General features: G+C 49.7%; 2 protein-coding genes across 4 annotated transcripts in view; one reads left to right on the forward strand and one right to left on the reverse strand.

The window, feature by feature from the left end:
- htr4 (5-hydroxytryptamine receptor 4) overlaps positions 1-24642 on the reverse strand; it is a 69009-nt gene extending 44367 nt beyond the window's left edge. For all 3 annotated transcript variants that reach the window (XM_049029459.1, XM_049029460.1, XM_049029461.1), the window contains exon 1: positions 24311-24642. The gene's annotated coding sequence lies outside the window, so the exon portion shown is untranslated. The remainder of the gene's footprint in view (positions 1-24310) is intronic.
- Positions 16977-18135, forward strand: LOC125750252 (uncharacterized). The gene is given in 3 exon segments (XM_049027737.1): positions 16977-17239; positions 17283-17640; positions 17643-18135. Coding segments are annotated over 3 exon segments (939 nt in total). The 3' UTR covers positions 17961-18135.
- Positions 24643-26662: the final 2020 nt, after the last annotated feature.

Raw genomic sequence — 26662 nt, forward strand, 5'->3', positions numbered from 1 at the left:
ACCGAAATACAACAGGCTTCGCTTTCCCATAGAGCATGCGAAGCTTATAGACGCAGGCATCTAATGGATCCTGGGAGAACTCAAATGCCAATGAGAGGTTGACTGCAGCAACGAGGAGGTTATGGAAAATGCCGGCAGACTTAGACAGAATGACTGTCTGGGGAATGAGCTGCCTGGAGTCAAATGTCCCTGTACAGCTGGACGGCAGATCTCCGGCCGTCCAGCCGGAGCAGAGGAACCCCAGATGGAGAGATGAGCTTGGACGTGCACTTCGTCCAGCTCCAGGTGCATTGCTGGCGACCCGCTGGGGTCTCAGGTAGGACATCCTGCTCACACCGTCTGCTCCCACAGAACTGGCACGCCTGCCGGCCGCTAAGGACGGCTAGAGACACTGGAACAGAGTGTCAGCAGTGTGACGACGGTCACTGGCCGGAAAAGCAGCACGTTTCCATGAGATATGTAAATCTCTTCCTCTCCTGGCAGGCGGTTCGCCTCTCCATCCATGCACAGCCTCTCACCCTCGGCTGCAGAATCTAACCAGACTCCCAGACCGAAGGAACCAGTCCCATCCCGGGGTCCGAGTCAGGCAGCAAGGGCAGTTCAGATACCTCAGGAAACAGGCCAGGAGGTGTGGTCATCTTTAGGCATCTCCTGTGTCACATGGCTAGCGGTGCTGTGCAAAATCTGGACTGTTTCTCTTTGGGACGATGTCTTATTATTGACAGGGAGCTTAACCCCGTTGAGCTAAAATTTATAGGATAAAATGTCAAGTTGGCTAGACAGCACATGATGAATGGACGCTAACCAGCACAGTCTTCCTGTCGCTCTTTGAGCCAGTCAGTTAGTCAGCAGTAAATCAATCTGTGTGAATTACCGAACAATGATTTCCCTCCTTCACACATTAAATACTGACAGTCTGACACTAATGTCGACCTTGCGATCAGGTATCAATCACAAAATGATATTTTTTATTCCTTCCTTTGAGTCCGTGTCACTGTGGACCATAGTATCATCATCCTTTTGCAAAATACTATATATAAAAGCCTTTTATAAGTTTTCCTTCTATGTACATGCGTGAAGACCTGGGGGGAGTCTTCAGTTCAGGCAGTGAACAGAAAGGCGTAAATATGCCTAAAATACCGCTACGGATCACACTGCTCTCAAAGAGACGGAAGTGCAGACTGCACCAGCCACTCCCGCTAAGAAATACAGGGGGGGTCCTGACCTTCACCAGAGGGGGGTGCGTCCGTCACTCAACAAAACCTGCCAATTGCTTGGCTTAGGGAAGGGGCCAGTATTACTGCAATCTACCAATCATCCAAGGGGACCCAGTAAAGTGACCAATGGGAAACAAGTCTAACAACTGAGTCAGAGCCAAATATAAATAATACTTATGTGTGACATCTAAACCATGTGCAATCTGACGTTAGGAATACAAACGACACAATGTCTGGACAGTGGCAGTGCTAATCAAAACCACCCAGCTGGCAAATCGATGTCGTACCTTATATCTGCTGCTCAGAAATGGAAAGTAAATTTAATTCCGACAAACGCTGTAAAACGATGAAGTCATTTCACAGTCTTGGTGATTTGATGGTGCCGCTGAGTAGGCAGCTCCGAACCTTTTAAAAGATTAACTAACAGGGAACGATCAAAATGTCATCAGCCGTTATTAGGAGGAGAAACGGAAGAGGAACCTAAAAGGGCTTTCAGAGGTTCAAGATGCACGTTATGCAACAGTGTAATTAGCAGTCACACCCCTGATATGAACGTTGGAGTCGGTTCATACAGAGAAACCCTGGCAGATACATCTCTTTCTGATTACGGCATGGAATGTCAAGGAATAAACGGACAAAGTTCACCCAGATGATCACGGCGCCCAAAAACAAAAACGAATGATTAAAACCTTCCGAACTCGACTGTTTAGAACATGCATCCCCAATTACTAAACCTTTTTTAGCACGTACTTCTCTCCTGGAAATGAAAGCTGAAAGAATTAATTTTGGTATTGGGCCTCTCTTCAGTGGAAAGGATGAAATGGACGCAGACACGGATATTGATTCGTCAGTGGAAAGCGCCGGCTGAACGTGCAGTGGGGAAAAAGATAATGTCACTGGCCAGCGGGGCAAATGCTTCAGCCGAAAGGGGAGAAGGAGCTGATGCTGCGTCGCCGGCCGCTGTTCCGCATGGCGAAGCACGACACCCACGGGACGGACGGGCTTTTAAACTTTGCCTCATCTAAGCGACAGGACCCGCTAATAGAGACGCAGCTGCTTAAACTCCAGCAGCACTGTCAGCCAGTGACTTCGCCTGAGGAAATCCGGAGCGCCAGTGATTCACTCCCACTGCCCCGCAGTCCCGCTAGGTCATAATTCTCCTGACAGCGGGAGCTGAAAAACATATGCAGACATCTCCCGCTATGAATGTTTGCGATGGGGGAACGTTGCGGATCCTCTTTCGGAAGCTGGGCATTAAGGACATGCGTTGTCTTTGAGGTGTGCTTAGAGTAACCTCAAAGGAAGGCCAGGGCACATGGGCACTACTAGTCACACAGACTAACAGGAAGCAGCTCTGTGTTACACTTGGCTTGTATTTTTATGATGTCTTGTTCACATCTCCTGAGATAATAATTATTCAAATCAGGCCATTAAAGCAGAGTCATGATGACACTGTGAATGAACTTCCTGACCTCATTTTCCCTTCACGTGTGTCTCTGCAACACCATTACACCACATCAACTACGTGTCGCTTGACAGTTGGCGTTTTGTCCATATTGAACATAAATATTCACATTATTAATTTCAACACATTCAGTTTTCCTTAATTCCTGTGCCATATAGTTCAGCAAGACAGGCAGCACCAAGGTTTACATTCCTGAGGAGAATAACTAAGAGTTAACGCTTTTTTCCTCTGCTTCAGTTGGAAAAATGTAAACTTGCGTCCAGTTTCCACTTCCCTGTGAGAGTATCTCGAGATTCCTGGAAACCGACATTGTGGCAGCAGCGTCCAGTCCCCAGTAGAGAAATGACCATCACCATGCAGCGACGGTGCACACAGTGCCCCACTGCCACCGCTTCCATTCGGCTGATGTGATTTGCACAAGAGCGCGATAGCCGGACAGAGGCGGCGTACCGCATGAGCGCTGAGTGACCCGCACGTCACAAGAGCGCGATAGCCGGACAGAGGCGGCGTACCGCATGAGCGCTGAGTGTCCCGCACGTCACAAGAGCGCGATAGCCGGACAGAGGCGGCGTACCGCATGAGCGCTGAGTGACCCGCACGTCACAAGAGCGCGATAGCCGGACAGAGGCGGCGTACCGCATGAGCGCTGAGTGTCTCGCACGTCACAAGAGCGCGATAGCCGGACAGAGGCGGCGTACCGCATGAGCGCTGAGTGACCCGCACGTCACAAGAGTTTGGCACCACTGAGACTGTGACTGACAGCAGAGCGGGGTTCACCTACGATTTATAAAGGCGCCAGATACAAGTCCTTCAATATGAAATACTTAAGGGCCGCCTAGGTGTGAAAAACAGAAGAGGCTGGATTGAGGAGGACACTTATGGACTTATTATGGGTTTATTATGGCATCCCAGAAGCAATCAATGTGGAAAAAACCTGGTTTGAAAGGTACAAAAATACTCAGCCAATGTGAGTGACTTTCTCCAGGTCCCTGACCTGCTCTGATCAGACGGAGATTTGCATGTTATCCTGCTGTTTTCCTCACGCTCACCATAGAGGACATCAGCGAAACATCAAACGTGCCACATTTTAATACACCCTGATTGGTTAAATCAGTGTATAACGAATCAAGGAGAAGATGATAAATCAAACTCAGCCAGGCGTAAAAGTGCAGAAGACGTCCAGCTCCCTGAAATAGCTACAAGATCTTGGGTGATGAGTGTTTAAGGAGCCGCATGTTGGTCCGCGCAAGCCAGTCGTGGTGCAATGCGTCAAAAACGCTTTAAGAAACTGGTGTCTGCCCGAACTTCGAGGGAACCCAAAAATTGCTGACGGGGAACCCAGGGTCACCAAGATTGAATGTCAAATTTATTTATGCCTTACTTTTCAAAGCAGGCTTTTGAGGGTGACGCCCCAGATGACCTTGGTCAGGTAACTGCAAGGGCAGATTAAACCACTCCTACAGATGGGAGTGACAGCAGGAGCAGCGGGTGAAAGGAGGTGCCCTGCTTACATCCATGGGCTCGTTTAAGCTTTACGGGAGTCAGAGGAATAAACGGTTATATTTGGGGGGAGAAGGAGGGGAGCCAGCTGAACATTTCTCATCAGGTCTGATATAAGTGTGGTGGCCCAGGGTGTAGGACCCCCACTGCCTAATGACTATTTTTGTACTGAGTCTTTAATTCTTCCCCTTAACCCTTTCACACAGCACAATGCTACCCACACACCCTTTAGGATCTCCTGGGGCAATGACACAATGGGGCAAACAACTGGGTGAGCTGGCACAGATTTATTTGGGGCTCGGTTACAGATACTCCAAACTCCCAGGCAACAACCACCTCCCTCCCACCAACAGGTAAATCACACTACCACTACAAGTGTTATTTCTCCTTCCCCAATACTACTCCAAAACAACCCCACAGCACTCACACCTCCCCCCAATATCCACTACAACTAATCACACAGTGTCACAGCACCCTTATATACAGCACACTTATGCAGCGGGGAGAGGAGGTCAGTTAACATAGGAGAGGACAAAACCGAAGGGTGACCTGCAAAGGTCCCCCCTACATAAACCTAACCCCCAAACAAAAATGTAATAATAATAACAATAATATTATTAATAATAATAATAATAATAAGAAACAAAAATGAAAAAAAAGAAACTAAAGACTCAGTCCTGGGCCGGCGCACTTCCCTCGTCCGGCCCACAAAAACAACAAAAAATAAAAAATAAAAAAAACAAAGCAAAACTTAACTATCCCTTTTTCAGCAATGCCGCTACCCTCCGGCCGCATCCACCTCCTCCCGGAGCTCTCTCGGTCCCGTGGGAGATAACCGAAACTCTTCCCTCTGTCCTTTTCTTAGCCTGGTAGCTCGTACGCCGCTCACCGCCTCAATCCGTTGGCAGCGATATGCACCGACCCGGTGCCTCCCAAGCCAGCCGACCCACGGCGGCGAGCTTAGACCTGTGGGGGAAACAAAGCCCAAAACAACCCCGGAACCACACCGTCCCGGCTATAACCCGAACGGATACGTCCTACACCCCACCGGTTAGGAACCTTCCCTTACTTCCGGGTTCTAAGCACAGTATCCCAGGCCACTCCCCCCACCGTCATCTGCGTCGCCTTCCCACTGCTCTTACCTCCCCAGACGCTATGGCTGCGCGCTCGCTATCCCTCTATCGATACCGCGGACCCGTGACTTGTAGCCTGGTACCTCAGCTCACTCACGTCCGCGGTCCTCTTGGGGAAAGCCCGCATCGCCCCACCGACGCCTCCTTAAAACAACCGCCGCGATTACCTTCCGTCCCCGGACCGCGCTCCCGTCCACTCTGATGTAGCCATCTTTAAACCCGATCAAGTCCACGCCTCCACCAACCAATCTAACAAGTCCCGCCCCTCAATTACCAATGAGGGACGGCGCAACCTCCCCAAGCTTTCGTGGCACTGCTGAAAGGAAAAGAAAAACAAAAAAGAGAATAAAAAAACAAACCATAAACAACCCATAAATTATAATTCCCCCTTCCCCTCCCAGGGGACACCACACTCCCCCCCACCAAATGGGGGCTCGCCCCGAGCACCTACTCCCTATACCGGGCTGGCCTTATCCCAAAGTTGGCTCGCTGGGATCGACGCACGGGCTCCACAACCTCCGGAACTGGCTCAACCTCCACAACCGGCTCCCCATCCTCCGCCGGTAGCCGCCTTTCTACTACCTGTTCAGCCGTCCCAGCCCATGGCTCTTCCCAATCACCAGGCCAACCCCTGGGACGAGACGGTCCTGGTCGAGGACAGACCCCAGCCCTCCGTAGCTCACCCCCCATCTCCGGTGTCACCGATATCCATCCTGGGGGGCATGGCCGCAGGTGCCGTCGATGGAGAGTCCGGAGAGGGCCCTCTCTTCCGTCCGGCCGCAGCTGGAACACTGGGCTCTCCAGATCCCGTTGTCGCACCACCACCCAAGGGTTAGTTTGCCAATATGGGCTCACCTTGCCTCCAGCTCGTCGACGGAAGTTCCTCACCAGAACACGATCCCCTGGGGCCAGCAACCATCTACGTTTCCCTACATTGTGATAGCGCCGATCCCCTTGCCGCCGGCGCTCTGTTCCCCTTTCCACTTCCTTGCAGGCTGCCCACATTCGTCTCCGATGCCCACGGACCCACTCCGACCCGGCCTCTCCTCCGGCCAGATCACAGGTCCCCCATCGCTGATCTATAGGTAACCGAGGTTGCCGCCCAAACAAAACCCAAAATGGGGACAAACCCGTACTGCTATGCGGGGTGCAATTATAGGCCTGCACCAGCTCCGGTAGATGTACCGCCCAACGACCCTGCTCTTGCACCGAGAGCGTGTTCAACAGACGTAGCAGCGTTTGGTTCCACCGCTCACAAGCCCCATTGCCCTGCGGGTGGTAAGGAGTAGTTCTCACTTTCCGGCACCCATACACTTCACACAGTTCTTTCACCAACTGCGACTCGAAGGCAGGCCCCTGGTCAGACAGCAGCCGCTCGGGGCAGCCATAACGCTGGATCACTTCCCCCCAGATCACTCTGGCCGCCGTCGCGGCTGTCTGATCCCTGGTCGGTACTGCAAAAGCGAACCTGGAAAACAGATCAATGGCGACCAGCACATATGGGTAAGTATCTCCGGGGCGCCCCATGGACAGGTAATCCACCGCCAACACCTCCCAGGGGTAGCTGGTATTAATCCCCCCTAGGGGCAGGGGCTCTCCCTTCCCCCGGCTCCCAATCAGGCACTCCTGGCAGCCACGCTGCCTCTGCTCCACATCCCTTCGCATGCCAGGCCAGTAGAACCTCTCTTGCAGGGCCAGGACCATCCGTCGCCCTCGGGCATGCCCCAATGCCCGATGATACTCCAACCACACTTGTTGGCGCTGTTTCTCCGGAACCACCACAGCCCAGCTCTCTTCACCTCCCACTGGGGATCTACGCCGCAACACCCCTTGATCCACTCTCAGTAGCTCCCAATCTTCCAACAGGCACCGGCCCATCCCTCCAACAGTTCGGCCAGCCATCACAGTTGGACGTTCCCCGGATAACACCCACTGCCGAATCTGGGCCACTGCCGAATCTTCACTCTGCCGCTCCGCCCAATCCTCTATGGATCCAATCTGTGCCACCACCGCCATACCTGATCGTCGCGACAGGGCATCCGCATTCTGGTGCTCCCGGCCAGGTTTATGCCTTAACTCATAGTCAAATGATGCCAGCTGACCCGCCCACCTTTGCTCCACAGCCCCCAATTTGGCAGTCTTCAAATGCAAGAGGGGGCGATGATCGGTGAATACTTCAAACCTAGCTCCCCACAAGTAGTCCTTAAACTTCTCTACTACTGCCCACTTTAAGGCCAATAGCTCCAGTTTAAAGGCACTATAGTTCTGATCATTGCGCTCCGCCTCATGGAGGCTCCGGCTGGCATAAGCAATCACCCTTTCCTGCCCCCCTTGCACCTGGGTCAAAACAGCCCCCAACCCCCGAAGACTAGCATCAGTATACAGGCGAAATGGCAAGGTATAGTCAGCATAAGCAAGTACCGGGGCTTCAAGTAGGGCCTCCTTCAGAGCCTGGAATGCTTCCTCACACTCCTTGGTCCATTCGATCTTCTGTCTTGACGAGGAGCCAGCACCTTTCAGCAGCCCATGGAGCGCAGCTGCTTTTTTAGCAAACCCCGGTACAAACCGCCGGTAGTACCCCACAAACCCCAGGAAAGACCGCACTTCCCGTACTGTTCCTGGGCGAGGCCACCCCCGTACTGCCTCCGTCTTCTCGGGGTCCGTGGTCACCCCCTCACGGCTGACTATATGACCCAGGTAGCGGACGGCCCGTTGGAACAGCCGACACTTCTCTGGCTGAAGCTTAAGACCGTGAGCCTCCAGCCGTGCAAACACCTTCTCCAAATGTTCCAGATGCCCCCCAAAATCGGGAGAATAAACAATCACATCGTCCAGATAAATCAGCAAGTAGTCATAAACCTGCTCACCCAGACACCGCTGCATCAGTCGCTGGAAGGTTGCTGGTGCATTGCACAGACCAAAGGGCATCCGTTCGAACTGGTAGAGGCCCATAGGTGTGGTGAAGGCAGTCTTTTCTTTATCGTTGGGGTGCACCTCCACCTGCCAGTATCCACTTGCCAGGTCCAGGGTGGAGTACCAGGCTGCCCCTTTCAACCCTGTCAATGACTCCTCGATCCGCGGGAGAGGGTAAGCATCCTTATGGGTCACAGCATTCAGTTTTCGGTAGTCTACACAAAACCTCCAGGAGCCATCCTTCTTACGGACTAACACTATCGGGGCAGCCCAGGGACTAGCACTCTCTGTAATGACTCCCCCCTCAAGCATGGATTTCAACAACTCCCGCAATTCTGGATACAGACTGGGGGGAACAGGCCGGTAACGTTCCCTCGAGGGAACCGCCACCCCCGTGGGGATGCAATGGTATACCACATCTGTACAACCATGGTCCTCCTCGTCCCGGGCAAACACCCTCTGCCACCGCTCCAACAGTTCCTGCAGCTGCCGACCCTCCTCACGGGTCAACCCCGTGCTGTCAGCCACCAGGGCGTGCAGTTGCTCAGGCAAAGCCCCGGCCACTGGCCGCACCTCCACGTCAACCACCCCCCCCTGTGGCTGGCGCAACACCAACTCCTTCTGAGGCTGCACACACCCAGCTGTGATCTTCTCCACTCGGGCCAGTGGACGTCGAGGAGGGAGTTCCACAGGATACTGATGGAGATTACAAATACGAAGTGGCACTCTCCCCTCACATACTCGTGCCACAGCTCGAGCCACACACCACTCCTGCTGGCCCCCTCGATAGTCTTCCACCAGGACCTGGTCCCCATCTCGCAAATGCCCCCGGGGCACGTCTGCCCAGATCAGCTTCTCCGTGGCGGGACTCAACACCCATGGCTTCTCGGTCCGCAATCTGGCAAGCTGTTCCACCACCGGTCCCCTCACCGCTGCTTCCAATCGCCGACATACAGTGAAAGCCTGATCCCAGGCTCGCCGGTCACTCTGTGGGAGGGCAGAACGAAACAAAGACACCTGGGCTCCCCCCCGTGTCTGCAATACCTCCCAACAATGCCTGATTACGTTCATCCCCAAAATCCCATATGGGGCCGGGAGGTGCTGGTCCTCCACGATCACCACCCCTCGCTGAGGAATCTCCACCCCAGCCACCGTGAAGTCCAGCACCACATAGCCCACATACGGGAGGGACAACCCATTCACTGCCTTAAGGGCTAGCCATGGGACTTCAGCCGCCCCCTTGACCTCAATACCCTTCACACACTGATTAAATATACTACGACTAAACAAAGTGACCTGCGAGCCAGTATCCAGAATACAGGGTACCAGCCTTCCAGCTGCCAGCACTTCCAGAACCGGGCTCTCCCCCACCAGCGCCTCCCGCAACCCAACAGGCGTCGTGGACATGCTGGCTTCCGGCTGCACCCCTCGACTATTCACCACCGTCGTTTCTCCCCGAGGGCAACTCCTTACCATATGTCCCGCCTCTCCACAGCGCAGACAAATGGGACGCCCCTGTTCATCCCAACGAGGTCCCCCCGAACTTGCATAAGTGCGGCCACGCCGACGAGAAGGGGGAACTACCAATGTGGTCCCAGGAGCACTCGCCTGCCCCTCTCGAACCTGACTCCATCCTTCCAAAACTTGCTTCAGCTCCCGTACTTGGTCACTCATCTCCCTCAAAAGGTCCTCCCTCAGGGATGACCGTAACGTTTCCAAATCAAGTGAAGGGGCAGTGGCGGGCTCTGTGGCTGCAGTAGGTAGGGGCAGAAACGTCCTCCGGGCATCCACACCTTCCATTACGGTGCCGGGCCCCTCCTCCTTCTCCATTTCTTTCACCTCCCGACATGCCTCCATAAATGTCAACCGGCTGGCTCGTCGAATAAGTCGCTGTAATTCCCTCTTAGTCGACCCCGCTAGGAGGCCAGTCACCAGTTGACTTCGAAGGGTAGCGTCGTCATCATCCTCATCCCGGACTGGTTCCTTCTTCCGCCATCTATAATGACACTCCCGGAGACGGAGGATGAACGAACCCACCCCTTCCCCAGACTGTTGTTGACAGGTAAAAAACTCAACCCTCAACTGGGCCAGCCCGGCACCCTCCCCATAAAGTCTATCCAATGCCTCCAATATCTTCTCAGCAGTATCCCGCTGATTTTCCCTCAATAATTCCACTTCTCGCCTCGCTTCCCCTTCCAAAGCACTAAGAACAAAATCCACCTGTTGGACTGCAGAGAGTGACTGCGCCCGGAGACCCACCCCGACTACCCGCCTCCATTCTTGATACGTCCCCTTAGCGGACCCATCGAAGCGGGTCATCCAAGCCCCCCCCAAAAACCATGGCCACCCACCTGACAACTCCTGTACCCCAGGTGCTGTCCCATCCATGTCGTGCTCGAGGAGATCCTGCCGACTGCGCCAAATTCAAGCAGTGTGGTGGCCCAGGGTGTAGGACCCCCACTGCCTAATGACTATTTTTGTACTGAGTCTTTAATTCTTCCCCTTAACCCTTTCACACAGCACAATGCTACCCACACACCCTTTAGGATCTCCTGGGGCAATGACACAATGGGGCAAACAACTGGGTGAGCTGGCACAGATTTATTTGGGGCTCGGTTACAGATACTCCAAACTCCCAGGCAACAACCACCTCCCTCCCACCAACAGGTAAATCACACTACCACTACAAGTGTTATTTCTCCTTCCCCAATACTACTCCAAAACAACCCCACAGCACTCACACCTCCCCCCAATATCCACTACAACTAATCACACAGTGTCACAGCACCCTTATATACAGCACACTTATGCAGCGGGGAGAGGAGGTCAGTTAACATAGGAGAGGACAAAACCGAAGGGTGACCTGCAAAGGTCCCCCCTACATAAACCTAACCCCCAAACAAAAATGTAATAATAATAACAATAATATTATTAATAATAATAATAATAATAATAAGAAACAAAAATGAAAAAAAAGAAACTAAAGACTCAGTCCTGGGCCGGCGCACTTCCCTCGTCCGGCCCACAAAAACAACAAAAAATAAAAAATAAAAAAACAAAGCAAAACTTAACTATCCCTTTTTCAGCAATGCCGCTACCCTCCGGCCGCATCCACCTCCTCCCGGAGCTCTCTCGGTCCCGTGGGAGATAACCGAAACTCTTCCCTCTGTCCTTTTCTTAGCCTGGTAGCTCGTACGCCGCTCACCGCCTCAATCCGTTGGCAGCGATATGCACCGACCCGGTGCCTCCCAAGCCAGCCGACCCACGGCGGCGAGCTTAGACCTGTGGGGGAAACAAAGCCCAAAACAACCCCGGAACCACACCGTCCCGGCTATAACCCGAACGGATACGTCCTACACCCCACCGGTTAGGAACCTTCCCTTACTTCCGGGTTCTAAGCACAGTATCCCAGGCCACTCCCCCCACCGTCATCTGCGTCGCCTTCCCACTGCTCTTACCTCCCCAGACGCTATGGCTGCGCGCTCGCTATCCCTCTATCGATACCGCGGACCCGTGACTTGTAGCCTGGTACCTCAGCTCACTCACGTCCGCGGTCCTCTTGGGGAAAGCCCGCATCGCCCCACCGACGCCTCCTTAAAACAACCGCCGCGATTACCTTCCGTCCCCGGACCGCGCTCCCGTCCACTCTGATGTAGCCATCTTTAAACCCGATCAAGTCCACGCCTCCACCAACCAATCTAACAAGTCCCGCCCCTCAATTACCAATGAGGGACGGCGCAACCTCCCCAAGCTTTCGTGGCACTGCTGAAAGGAAAAGAAAAACAAAAAAGAGAATAAAAAAACAAACCATAAACAACCCATAAATTATAATTCCCCCTTCCCCTCCCAGGGGACACCACATAAGCCCAACAGCAGCCCTCCGCTCGCCAGCCTCTCTGTCTCAAACGGTATCCCAAAGTTCCCAAAATGAGCTTTTCCCACTTCTCATAACAGAACTGGGATCCGAACATCTCCAGGGACCAGAAAGCCATTTGAGATGACTAAGAGTAACATTCTTGAAAGATTTCAAGGCAAGCCGAATGACGCAAAATAGCCACAGAAAAGGCTGGCTTGTTCTAGTAGAATCTGAGCAAAATTTAGCCACCAGAAATGATTTTCCTGCACTGTACACATATGCAAGTCTTCTGTCGATTATATGAACTTTTTCCTCTTGCCGCTAAATGGATCAAATTAATCCCGAGGCTCAGCTTAGCTGCAATTATTTCAGCCATTTGTAACTTGAAAAGCTTTTGACGTTTACTGTGCGAAAAACTGGAAGCTATTTTGTGCTCGCAGGTGCAGAGCTGGAAATATCATCTGTCTATAGGTGTGTACAAAAGCAAATTCTTTTCAATGGAGCAAAGGAAAAAATATTCTGAGATTCTCTTGGAAAAAAACGAGATGAAAGATAATTGAGCTGAGTGCTGAATGGGGAAATAAAGGGCTTTAAATGGCACACATTCTCCCATTCTGTTGGGATAGACTGTCACTCTCCGGAACAGCCCACGATCTGCTCCTCCCTCACATACAATGCATGGGAAATCTCCTGTTGCCATAATTCTTGTACAACTCTGCTGCTGGCGGGTGGGAAAGGGGGATATGATGACCCTGGGGGGTTCTCGGTGTTGGATATGACTGGTTCGAGTGGTGGGGAGCATGGACGCTAAACCTCTGTTGCGGGGGGGGGGGGGGGGGGGGGTTCAGACAGAAAGAAGAATTATGTGTCCTGAAGTCTGACTGCAGGGTGGTGAACTTTGCCTCGTTACAGATTTCCTCAGTAGACACACTGCGCATTCCTTTATATAAATTCCTCTCCTGCTGGACACTCTTTACGTCCATGTAGTGACTGCTGTCTCTATCCACTCTGCCACTGAATGACTGAATGTAGCATAACTAATGAAAACCTTTGTTTTAAGTTTGTTTTACACACTAAAGCCCAATCTGTATTAAAACTGAATAAGTGACACTGTAACCGAGGAAGAAGACACATTGAAACACTGTATCTGAAAAAAAAAACTAATAACACAGTAACTGAATGAATAAGTTACTACTGAAGCAGAAGTAACAACTAACAGTGTAACTAAGGAGGAAAACACTTTGAACCTGCAAGTTACATTGTAAGTGGCTGCATGAATCAAATTATGTCTGGGCAAAACTAAACCGAACACATCGGTGAGAACAATTTGTTGCATATTTTAAGCGAAACTAACTTGTTCATTGGTGTCACGGTACAACACTGGAAGGTGCAGAATGTTATCGACACAGTAGACCCACATGCAGAGTGGAAATAAACATATACTTATTTGCTATTTCAGGGAGTCTTCCTTCCATGGTATTCAGTTTATTTACTATTTATTATTTATTGTTCTTCTTCTTTGTAAATATTTCTATAATACTACAATATTCTGTTGTCAGGATACGCTGTGTGCAATTCTAGTTTGCACCACGTTTACTTGTTTGCACTATGCGTGCTGTCTTTGCACTATGCGTGCTGTCTTTGCACTATGCGTGCTGTCTTTGCACTATGCGTGCTGTCTTTGCACTATATGTATTTTTGCCTCCTCACTTGCTGCTGCACCAGAATTTCCTGCTGGGATAAAAAAAAAAAAAATCAATCTTAATCTTCATGATTGCAAAACCTTTTGCTTTTACTCCTGGAACATTACAGGGAACTAGTGATGCATGAGACTGTGTCTCTTGTGTAGCCAATTGTGGATAGTGGGTTGGATTAAAACAAACTAAAAAGTTTGCCTTGGGGGGTCCTAAACAGGTGGCACGCCAAAACAGTAATCAGCACAGTGGCCACTGCTCATATGATGCTCTGTTGCTAAAATGTCGTTTGAAGCATGTGGCCACCCTAACTTGCTAAAGCTGACAGCGTAATGGGCTCCTGCAGACAACCGTTCCGGGCTGTAAAAGCGGCGCTCAGAGAAAGGCTGCTTTCTGAATGCCTACAGAGAAATAAACTCACGTTCAATCTCTGCGCCGTGAGTCACTGGCTTTTAAACTCTGCCCAGCGCAGGCTGAATGGCTGCCTGCAATTTCTGGGCATGTAACGCACTGCCTGCTTGGGCTGAGAGCGTCCTAAAGAGCATATAAGGCTCTTCGCTGATCAGCTGAAGTTCTCTGTTCTCTCTTTGTGGATGCGGGGGGAGCCACTATCTGAACCTGTGGTCATTTGGCACAGGTAAAATGGGCAGTGAGGGTGCATAACTGGCCATTCACTAAGGCTGCTGAGTCACATTCTTTCTATTAACTGCTTCGGTCGGCGTCCAGGGAAGGAGCCAAACTGGACTCAGGCTCCTAGGGAAGAGACCAGAGGCTCTTCAGCAGGAGCTGCAGTGGGGGAGGCTGTGTGGCTCATTAGATTAGGACACTGTGCTTGAGAATAGAAGGTCAGCGGTACGAATCCCAGGGATGGCAGAGCGATTTCACCATTGGGCCCTTGAGCGAGGCCCTTAAGACCCAATTACTCCAGGAGGCATCTGACTTTGCTTTCACAAAATAAATGCAGTAGTAGCCCGGCGTTGTGCTTCCATCGAACCGATTGCGAGATGTTTCACATCGCTATGGAAATCTTACAGAAAAGCATGGACGAGGTCCATTTCACGAGGTGGTCCTCACAGCTTGATAAACTGCAGATTTGTTCGGGGTTACTTCTGATCTGACGGGAGGTGTGTGGCCTGTAAATACATTCGGCTTTCGCCGGGGAGACGTGTTTCCCCCCCGCAAATGATGCCCTCTCCCGTCTGACATTTCATGGACTGGCTGCCATATTTTTACAGTCCCGTGCCCTCTAGAATTTTACGACCCATCGCAGACTGTCTGAATGCCTTTCCCCTGTTAGCTCCAGGCATATTCCCACGATTTATTCACTTAACAAGCGTCTGCACACACACCGCTGCTTCCATTCACACGTCCCCAGAGTTCACAGTGATCAATATCTCATAAGGAAGACAAACACTCCCCAGGGACTAAAATTATTAATCTGTCACCGCAAAACAGGTCAGCCTCAAAATAGCCTCTTTCACAGAGGACATCTTCACCCTCAGAAATATCGTGTGGATTTTTTATTTATTTTTTTATAGTATGGAATGGAACTGAACTGGAACAGTGGCCAGATGCGGAAAAGCAGAGTGACAATGCGGTCGGACCGAGTTATTATCTACAATGCTCTCTTCAATACGTCTCTTAAGCATCATTTCCTCTGTATACAGAAATGGGTTAAAAATGGGAGGCCAGACTGACTCCCTGAAACTTAAAACGTCAGACAAGCGAATCAGTCGCTAGATTTGCAGAGGTGTCTGTATCGAGGGGGAAACACCAGCCTGAGTCTGAACGCATGCGACCGTGTTCTGGGAGACGACAGCTTCTCAGATTGAAACACGGGCTTACCTGTGTACGATTAAGATATGACAGAGAAGACTGCTTGGAGTAGATAAGATTAGATAACATAAGATAAGATAATATAAGATAAATATACACACAACCACACAGGCTATCCATAGAGGAGAGAGCACTCATGTCACAGCTGTCCTGGATACCCAAACATACACATGAACATAAGTCCTCAGTCTAAAGCATGAAGGTTCTTCTGCCAGTGAGGGTTATAATAAGTCAGATGGAGCCATCTGGCATGGCGGCACCCTGAAGCACCCTGAGGAGATCTTACTGCAGGTCCTTGCTGACGGACCATGTTAACTCTTGGTTCTTCACAGCTGGATCCCCATGCACAAACATGCCCAAACTTGGTCATGGTGGCCTGGGGACCAATCCTCCCTTATGATTGCCCTGGGTACTCCAGCCCTCGTGGTGGGTGTTAAAACACCCCATAATAACCCTCAATCTCCCCCGCCCCCATCCCACAGCAGAGTAACAGGAATGTAACACCATCCAATGCAGCTTCTAGAGAAAACAAAGACCAGCCACCAGACTAGACCACCAACATGGACCTAATCACGACCCAAAAGGCTGTCAAAAATCCAGTCGATTAAGCTGTTTTTTTCCCAAGCAAATATGGTTAAAGAAATCAAGAAAGTCAAATGCAAATCCAGAATGAGTAAAAAGAAGTGGGAGTGACCTCAGGGTACATCTCCTCTATATGAAGTTTTATCTTTCAAATAAAGCAGTCCTCACCATTTCACTATAAAAACACAGCCCAGAGAAGAGACTGAATTACTGTAGTGAGCTTCTGTTGAATAAGAGCCCACACTGTCCACTATATTAAAAATGATAAATATCCATAAATTCTGGTTTAACATACCCAGCTGGCATAATAGCAGGAGAAATTCAAGCTACATGAATACCTGGAAACTAAATAACATTGACATTAATAGGAGAAAGTGACAGAAATTTCAAAGGAAGCTACACAAATCAAAAAATACAGATATCGCACGAGCTTCCCAGTGACACAATGCAGAGACGTTCACCTAATATTAGAAAAGCATTTTAACTTGATAAGCTTCATGGTTATTGCTATTAACGTCATTACTGAGTTCAGTGTAAATCATCTATGGAAATGGAACTGGCCAGCGGCAGGCAAAGATCACCGAGCCCTGGATGGTCACTATGAATTGTGAGTACGGTGAAAGCCACTGAGGAAGCAGGCGTCCTATGTGGAGCAACGGATGCCTCTGGCCACTTGTGTAAGTCGCTGTGGCTAAGGGCATCTGCCAAATCCTGTAAATGTAATGTAAATGTAAACTTGCCCTGCTAACAGATCGGTCCTGGAAATGGGGTTGGTACCCCATGGTGTGGCGTCTCATGGTGTGGTACCTCATGATGTGGTACCTCGTGGTACGGCGTCTCGTGGTGTGGTACCTCATGATGTGGTACCTCGTGGTACGGCGTCTCATGGTGTGGTACCTCATGATGTGGTACCTCGTGGTACGGCGTCTCATGGTGTGGTACCTCGTGGTACGACGTCTCATGGTGTGGTACCTCGTGGTGTGGTACCTCATGGTGTGGTACCTCGTGGTGTGGTACCTCATGATGTGGTACCTCGGGGTACGGTGTCTTATGGTGTCGTACCTCATGCTGTGGTACCTCGTGGAGTGGTACCTCGTGTTGCGGCGTCTTATGGTGTGGTACCTCGTGGTCTGGTACCTCATGGTGTGGTACTTCGTGGTACGGCGTCTCATGGTGTGGTACCTCGTGGTACGGCGTCTCATGGTGTGGTATCTCGTGGTACGGCGTCTCATGGTGTGGTACCTCGTGGTACGGCGTCTCATGGTGTGGTACCTCGTGGTACGGCGTCTCATGCTGTGGTACCTCGTGGTACGGCATCTCATGGTGTGGTACCTCGTGGTACGGCGTCTCATGGTGTGGTACCTCGTGGTACGGCGTCTCATGGTGTGGTACCTCGGGGTACGGTGTCATATGGTGTGGTACCTCGTGGTACGGCGTCTTATGGTGTGATACCTCATGGTGTGGTACCTTGCGGTGTGGTACCTCATGGTGTGGTACCTCGTGGTACGGCGTCTTATGGTGTGGTACCTCATAGTCTGGTACCTCATGGTGTGGTACCTCGTGGTACGGCGTCTCATTATCTGGCACCTCGTGGTGTGGTACCTCGTGGTGTGGTACTTCGTGGTACGGCGTCTCATGGTGTGGTACCTCGTGGTACGGCGTCTCATGGTGTGGTACCTCGTGGTACGGCGTCTCATGGTGTGGTACCTCGGGGTACGGTGTCATATGGTGTGGTACCTCGTGGTACGGCGTCTTATGGTGTGATACCTCATGGTGTGGTACCTTGCGGTGTGGTACCTCATGGTGTGGTACCTCGTGGTACGGCGATTTATGGTGTAGTACCTCATAGTCTGGTGCCTCATGGTGTGGTACCTCGTGGTACGGCGTCTCATTATCTGGCACCTCGTGGTGTGGTACCTCGTGGTGTGGTACCTCGTGGTACGGCGTCTCATGGTGTGGCACCTCGTGGTGTGGAACCTCATGGTGTGGTACCTCGTGGTACGGCGTCTCATGGTGTGGCACCTCGTGGTGTGGAACCTCATGGTGTGGTACCTCGTGGTACGGCGTCTCATGGTGTGGCACCTCGTGGTACGGCGTCTCATGGTGTGGCACCTCGTGGTACGGCATCTTATGGTGTGGTACCTTCTGGTGTGGTACCTCGTGGTACGGCGTCTCATGGTGTGGCACCTCGTGGTGTGGTACCTCGTGGTACGCCGTCTCATGGTGTGGTACTTCATAGTACGGCATCTTATGGTGTGGTACCTTCTGGTGTGGTACCTCGTGGTACGGCGTCTTATGGTGTGGTACCTCATGGTGTGGTACCTCATGGTGTGGTACCTTGTGATGTGGTACCTCATGGTACATCGTCTCATGGTGTGGTACCTCGTGGTACGTCGTCTCATGGTGTGGTACATCGTGGTGTGGAACCTCATGGTGTGGCACCTCGTGGTGTGGTACTTCGTGGTGTGGTACCTTGTGGTGTGGTACCTTGTGGTGTGGAACCTCGTGGTGTGGTACCTCGTGGTGTGGTACCTTGCGGTACGGCGTCTCATGGTGTGGTACCTCATGGTGTGGTACCTTGTGATGTGGTACCTCATGGTGTGGTACCTCGTGGTACGTCGTCTCATGGTGTGGTACATCGTGGTGTGGTACCTTGTGGTGTGGAACCTCGTGGTGTGGCACCTTGTGGTGTGGTACCTCATGGTATAAGTAACGCAGGCGTTACTTATTATCGATCAAGTATACCAGAGCTGTTGAAGACTCAAAATCCTTCTGCAAAATCATGGCTCTAAATGCAGAGTCAATTAAGGGAGGTAATGAGAGCAGCTTCAACAAACATAAGAACGCAATAGCCTTCTCAGCCACCCAACGGCCAGCTTCCAGTTTGCACGAATCATTGGCTTTCCTTATCACTTATAGGTCCGACAAGCCATGAGTTTTTGTACCAAGCAGCTCATAGCAGAACCACGAGACCACGAGTGAACAAATAAAGCTGGGGAGGGCTTCACTCACAGCAAAAACACCCCGACAAACGTGCAGTTCTGAGGCACCTGACTCACATTCCTTAATCGCTCTTTCATTGACCACACAGAGCTGAGCTTCGGCGCGGATGGTCGTTTGCAAACGAGTATCTGCTCAGCATCACACAAGCGCTCTGCTGACAGCCTGCCCTTACCCCCCCCCATCTCATCCTACCCATAAGTCAAGACGGCGATGATGAAACAGACAGTCGACCCAAACATCCTAAGGGACTGTCCTTTCTGTGTCCTCCTGCGGCGTGGCACTCACTGATCACCTCCGATCACCTCTGAGCTCCGCTGCTTACCTCAGGCCAGCGACTCCCTCATGCTTCACATCCTACCCATCTGGGCTCGTCTGAGCCAGATCTGCCAGGTTGAGCAGCAGATTCTTACCTGAGGCTGTGAGGGCACTAAACACCCTGCTGTCCATCTTATCCCCTACCCAGTCCTGAGGTCACTCGCAACTTATCATCTTCATCACTATATTTATTCCGTTCCGTTATACCGTTACTTATTGTTTACAAACACATTGCACAGTGCATATGAACCTTTGGGTCTGCCCTCCCCCGTTTTGTACTGTCAGGTTTTGCACTCTAAGTACTGTGAAACCATCCCCCGCCCACTTGCTGTCTATATTTCACACCGTGGTCCTGGGGGAACGTTATTTTGTGCCACTATACAGCTGTTTATTGATGGTATGACAAAAACGGCCACTTGGCCGGACTTGAGAAGCTGAGTCCCGGTGACCTGATAGCATCTGGCGGGCTTCCTGACAGAACCTGATGGGATCCGATTCAAGCCGAATGGTGAAGACGGCATGATTCTGTGAGCTGTGCGCAGCAGGTAACCCATGTCACGCCAGGATGGAGCAGATACAAAATTTCTGAAAACAACTACACTTATCCTGACATCTGCCTTTGCCAAGATTAAGAAAAGCTATTTGACACGGGTGGTATAAAATCATTCACCATCAAGTCAGCCGACATTAGCTGAGCAGGTTAGGACACTATGTCTATGATCAGAAGGTCGCCAGTTCAAGTCCCAGGGTTGGCAGAATGATTTCACTGTCGGGTCTATAAAACTCTTAACCCCAAACCGCTGCATGGACAGGCTGCCCCCACTTTCTCAAACGAATGTACGTTGCTTTATCTGAATTAATGAAATATATTGGGTTTATTTCCTGGTCTTTAGTTGAACGCTGGTTCTAGCATTCTAGGTGTACCTGACAGGGTGAACTCATTGTTAGCCTCTCACTCAAGTGCATGAAGTAAACATTATGGGATGCCAAGACCATGACGACTACCCACGTAAAAGAAATCATGTGCACCGCTCGGGATGGTGCCCCATCCTTATCTCCTGAACATTCCTGCACTCTTTCTCTTGTTATGATTACATTGCTTAGCAAAGACCCAAAGACAGTTTAACTTCCAAATTTATGCTTCTTTACAGCTGAATAATTTGCCGAAGAGCACCTCCTGAGACTCGAACCAGAAATGATTCGCTAAAAAAAAACGCCACGGGGTTCTCCTGCTGCCATTTTGGTAATAAGGAGGAACGGACATTCAGGTTCAACGGGGACCAGGAGAGCGGCCGGCAGCCCAAAGGCTCCTACCCAAGTCATTGTCCCCGTGTCCAGTAAAAATGTCTAAAGATAGACCAAAGGCACCATCTGGACGTGCTCAGTGGTGCCGAACAGCTTGAAGGCCCCACATGCTGACCGCCGGCTCCTTCATTGCGAACGGTGAGAGCCTTCAAATAGATCACGCGTGGGGGAAAAAAACAGCAGCAGATGATGTACGGAGATGTGTCTCTAAAGATGTGCACCGACTGCACACCATTTACGGATGTTTATAATTACGGTTCAATGTTCTTTTGTGTCTTTTTATGCATGTCCACTGTTTCACAGTCTTGAGCCAGGCAACCATGCGTTTCACGGCGCATTGACTATAAATATGTATAGGACTATTGAATCTTTGATAGAGGGGCGTCACAGTGCTGCAGTGGTTAGTACTGTCGTCTCACACCACTAGGCCAGCGTTCGGCGTGTGTGAGGAGTTTGCATGCTCCCTGCGTTGTGGTGGGCTTTGCTCTGGGTTCTCCGGTTTCAGAATAGGACCCTGAACTGGACAAACGGTTTCAGAAAATGGATGGTTGGAAGTCGTTGATAGATTGACCTCAAGCTGAAGGCCTCAGGTATAATCAAGTGAAGAAGCGAGTTCCCGAAAACTCCTCCAATGCCCCAAAAAAAGTGTAATCAACCACTGAGACTTCAGAGTGGAGGCTGACTGGCATGTTGGGGCAGGGGGAGCGTCCGAGTCACAGACCGGGGATCCTGCAGTGAGGGACTTGTGTTTACCGCACAGCCGCTTCGTGATCAGGTGTGCGCTTCTCTGCTGCTCATAAATCTCCCAGCGCTGTCAGTGTCCCTGAGCCCATCTCCTGCTCTCCGGTACCATTCGCCTGCCACGGCGCACGGCGCTGCAAAGGCCTCGCCCTCCATTTACAGGACATAACTCAAGCAGGCAGGATGGGGGGCCCTGCTGGCTGTACCATCCCCAGCCAGAGGGAGGCAGCGCTCTCCTGGAGTACCTGCACAACAAGGCACAGCACAGGTCCTGCTGTGCCCCTAATATGTGTATTAAATGCCTCACAGCTTTTCAGATATAAAACAAGTTATATGATTCAGTTACTACAACATTTATGCATTCAGCAGATGCTTTTATACAAGAAAGACTGACTTGCAGCCATGTCAAATTCTGCACTTTTATTGTGGAAACTTGTGCTGCTGAACCCCTATTGGTAGATAACCAGTCCCTTAACCAGTAGTTACTTGTCAGCAGGCAGATGACCAGTCCCTTAACCAGCCGACTGCCTGGCAGTAGGTAACCAATTCTTTAACCTGTCAGCCACCCCTCAGTCAGTAACCCATCCATTAATCAGCCAGCTACCTGTTACTAGTTCATCAGTCTGTTAACCAGTCCGCTACCTGTTAGTAGGTGAATAGTCCCTTAAGCAACCCGACACCAGATATATATGAGGTTGTAATCATTGAATATTTATGTCTTTTCCTACCTATACAACTAAAATAATGGCAACTCTGAAAGGGAGAAGGACCAGCTCCCACTTTTCCATCGGAGGTTGTATATGAGTCATATTCTTTTAAAAAAACGCCTGATTCGTCCAACGCAATTAACGAGTGACTGTAAGCGAGTGTCTGAAGGCCCTGCAGGAAGGCGACGCTTCAGTCTGTGTCTGCGGGAGGCGGTCGGTACGCAGGAAAGAGCCACCAGCCGACCTAGCAAGTCCTCAGCGCCTGCACCCAGCCACCTCACTTCAGACAGTTACACTCACAGTTCCTTTTCACTGGGAAATCTCATGAGGTCTCGCATCCCATAATTATACACTGTTGCTTCCCATCCCTGACGACATCCCCCAGTGGATATGTATGCCAGCGGATAGTTTTTACCGTCTAGTGCGAGCGTTCTTGTCAGGAGGTAAAAGGGACGCCCCGACCACGGCAGTGATGTCGATCTGCTCCAGCCTACACCAGACCGAGGGCCCAAGCATGACTGAAGATGATGATATGGGGGGAGGATTTGGGGCCACTTTTATGGTGCTAGGACTATGTTCAGAGGTCAGAAAGTGGCCTAACCTTACTAGATATTTTGGTACTTTACCTTACAATGACATGCAAAATCAAAGGACCACAGACTGGAAACGTAATAAATATCTTCCTTGAAGAAATGAATTAATGTTCTTTTTCGGAACCAAACGTCTGTCTTATCTTTCCCGAATGAGGGGCCGACAAATTTCCCTCACAGGCTCCTCGCCTCCTACCCATCAAACCTCGAAGGGGCGTTTTTATCCCCAAACGTCGGCTCTCATTACGCATCAGAGCTGTCATCTTGGCGTGACGATGACCCGAGCCGGTTGAGGTCAGAGGTCGCGCGCGACCCATGGAAAAAAGCCACGGCTCTAGCCAAAGCATTGCGCGACATTACAGCAGATTTGGGAACGATTACTGCCCCCCCCCATTCTGATCATTTCTGTCATTAATCAGAAATAACACACAGCCGGAACATTATCGTAAGGATCACTTCTGTCATTAGAATAAAAACTCATTGCAAACATAATGCAAACTTCCGATTACGTCCCCACTAAGCCAATGAGTCAGGAGATCAACATTCATTAGTAAAAAAGAAAACACTGCCCAGACATAAAGATATCTTAAAATCAATCGACACCCCATGGGGCTCGATAAGGTAGGAAGGCGAAATTACTATACGTATCGCTAAAATAAATCACATTATTTTTAAAATCGATGACTCATCGAACCACAGTATCGCAATATAAAATGCGGCATTTCTGTAAGCACAACTGTCGAATTCATTTTAATTTGCAACTAGGAAAAACTACGGATTAACTTAATTTAATATACAATTTATAAATTAATTTGAGTAACTAATCTCAGCAAATCCCAGGTAGACACTACTGCTGCACCATTATAATTTACCAAACTCATCTCTTCCTGTAAAATACACTCCTTGGTTTATAAAAAAAAATTACATGATGCTACGACTGAACGCGAAGAAACATTTATAGCAGCCTATGAACGTGTCCGGTCATTTATAAGGCAGAAATAGTCATCAATCACGTATCGTAGCACCTGTTGAATTTTCTTTTCAGGAAAATCAGTTCTTTCATAAATTGTCCAACCGCATTACGGGAAGATCTAGAATACAGTTCATTTGCGTTAATATCTATATATATATTTTACTATAATCAATCATAATATATATTTCCTATAAAATTGAACTATTTATTAATAAAATGCATCATAATGGACCGTAAGTTTCAGAGAATTATTTGCAGGTCACCCATTAATACATTAGCTAATAATAATAATAATAATAATAATAATAATATGCATTGCAGTTATAAGTTAAATCAGGACTACATATATATTCAAGTATCCAGTTATATACACAAACAGAAATGTTCATGCATTATTAGGGATCTTTCAAAGTTACAACCTGCAGCTTCGTCTCTGAATATGCACCAAACACGGCCAAAGTCCGCGGCTCTCTCTCTCACCATCTCGAAGCGGCGATCCCAGCTTTCAGGACCATGTTACCGAGCGCACATCTCCGCAGCGCCCGTCGCGGAGGCTGGAGCTGCCCGCAGTCTCTGCGTGTCTTCAGCCCAGTTCCCGGCGCCCGGTCTGCGCGGCGGTCCGACCGCAATGGACCGGGTCGATCAGCGTCCCCGCAAGCCGCGCCTTCAAGTCCCTCCCCCGGAGGAGCGGGCAGCCGCACTGGGACGCGACGGCCAGGGGCTCCGTAGGAACGGACCGTATTCCCGGGAAAGCCGGGCTATCGCTCGCGTTTTCGGGCTTGTGGACTCACGTGTGTTTTCACACACGATCATTAATGTGATTAAATAAGGGTTAAATCAGGGTTAAACAGAAAACTGTCTGCGCCGCTCAATTACTACGGAGTTAGTTTGTGCGCATTTACAGCGTCCGGCAGCTCTTCCGCGGACAAGCCGGGCTCGTATCATTTTCAAAACCAGTAAAGTACATGATTAAGACAAAAAGCTCACTGCTAATGTCAGTGGAGATCGGATATTCTCCGCCTGAGCGTATACTTACTGCAAGGAACTTACGACTAGATACATCATTTAAAATCAAATGATTAAAATTACTTTTTAAAAGAACATGTATATGTAGCATATATGAAACATTTAAAATTATTTTGCAGATGTTTATGGTGTGTTGATGTCTTCACGTTTACTTAAGGTACAGCTTAGTTTTTAAAAATTTTTTATATTGCTGATATTGAATTTTCATGTGTGACTTTCCGTCCCGTGAAAATGATGGGAAACGAGTAAACGATCAAGCTGATCTGTAACTTGTTTGAAGAGCAATTCACATTAAATTAAATTTCGTTTCATTTAATATTAGTGAAAAATGTAAAGGGGCATCTACTTTAGGATTTTCTTTCCAAAAAAGCCGAACTGCCGTTTCTAAAGGGAGAGCCCCCCTCACCCCACACCGGCTCCCCATGCCTATAAGGTGACCTGTTTGGCTCCTGCGAAAGACTGGGACGGAGCAGGAAAACCTGCCGTGTCTGTGTGTCACACAATGTGTCTAATATCTGTAAAAAAAATACATGTAAAATATCTACCATAAGCCGCAACGTATAAGACAAAGAACAGATGCCAGGGGCGAGGTCACCATATGCTGCCACTCACAGTAGGTTTAATCCAATTCTTATTGGGTACTTCGCGAGATTCCATTGGGCGAAACGGCGCACAGAAACCGGAGGCGGCTCCTCACATCTCCCGTCTACGAAGTGGAAGATAAGGCCGTGTCGAAATCACACCGCGTCGTTTGTTACACAGCATTTAGCCAGCTTCCTGAAGACCTATGATCCCGCACTAAACAAATATAATTATGAAGCGCTGACTGAGAACACTGAGCAATAATCCCCCTAATTATGTGCGATCCATCAGATATATGTTCTTCGGGTGGAAATGTAAAGAAAAACGCATGATGACGTACAGTGGGGCATATTGGGGCTCCGAGTTTGGAATGAACTGTGGCGATTCCTTTGTGTTCGGACCAATTTCCCAGATTTCCCCTATTTCACATTCCGTCCCTTTTCATTTTCCAGCCCATTATTTTTTATATGTACTTGTTACTGGGAAGAAAATCCTACCAGCGTTTGAAGGCAATAAATGCCAATGTTCAGCCCACAAATGGATGCGCTGCTCGCTTGCTGACTTCTCCGTTATCTAGAACACCAGACCCCGCCAATAAACAGCGCACAGATAACACTGCATTGTTTTATATATTTTAATTTTGGTTTATAGACCTGTGTTCAATTCCACCACAAGATAAAAAAAACAGAAAGGAGAAACCTGTGATAAGACATGAATGCTGGTTTTTGTGCTGAAGAGGATAAACATGAAACAGAAAACTGTTCTGAGCCAGAGGGTCAGGTTTACCCATATGAAGTTTCTGGGATTGCGAAAGGCTCGATAATATAGAAATACTAATCTAGAAATTGTATATTAATGAGACACGTAAAGCAAATCACACATCGCCATTCCACATGAAAATGCAGCGTGTCCGTGACAGGAACATTTAGATATGATCTGAAAAGTTAATTATGATAATTATGACTATGCATAACATGCAAATAAACAGCGTATTGGAAATAAGTGGCACATTTCCCGCCGTTTTCACAAGTCATATAACCAGCAAGGCGTGGTGAGGGTGAGGGTGGGGGGGTAGGCATTACTCTGAGACTCTGACGTTTGTAGGGCTTTGACGGCTGTAACGTTCATGTCATGGGAGTAATGAGATCAGCCATCCTGCTATCGCTATAACTCAAACTTCCTCTGTTCTACATCCAGCCTGCCTTAACGAGCAGAACCCGAATT

This window comes from Brienomyrus brachyistius, chromosome 10, assembly GCF_023856365.1.
Source record: "Brienomyrus brachyistius isolate T26 chromosome 10, BBRACH_0.4, whole genome shotgun sequence".
Taxonomy (NCBI): Eukaryota; Metazoa; Chordata; class Actinopteri; order Osteoglossiformes; family Mormyridae; genus Brienomyrus; species Brienomyrus brachyistius.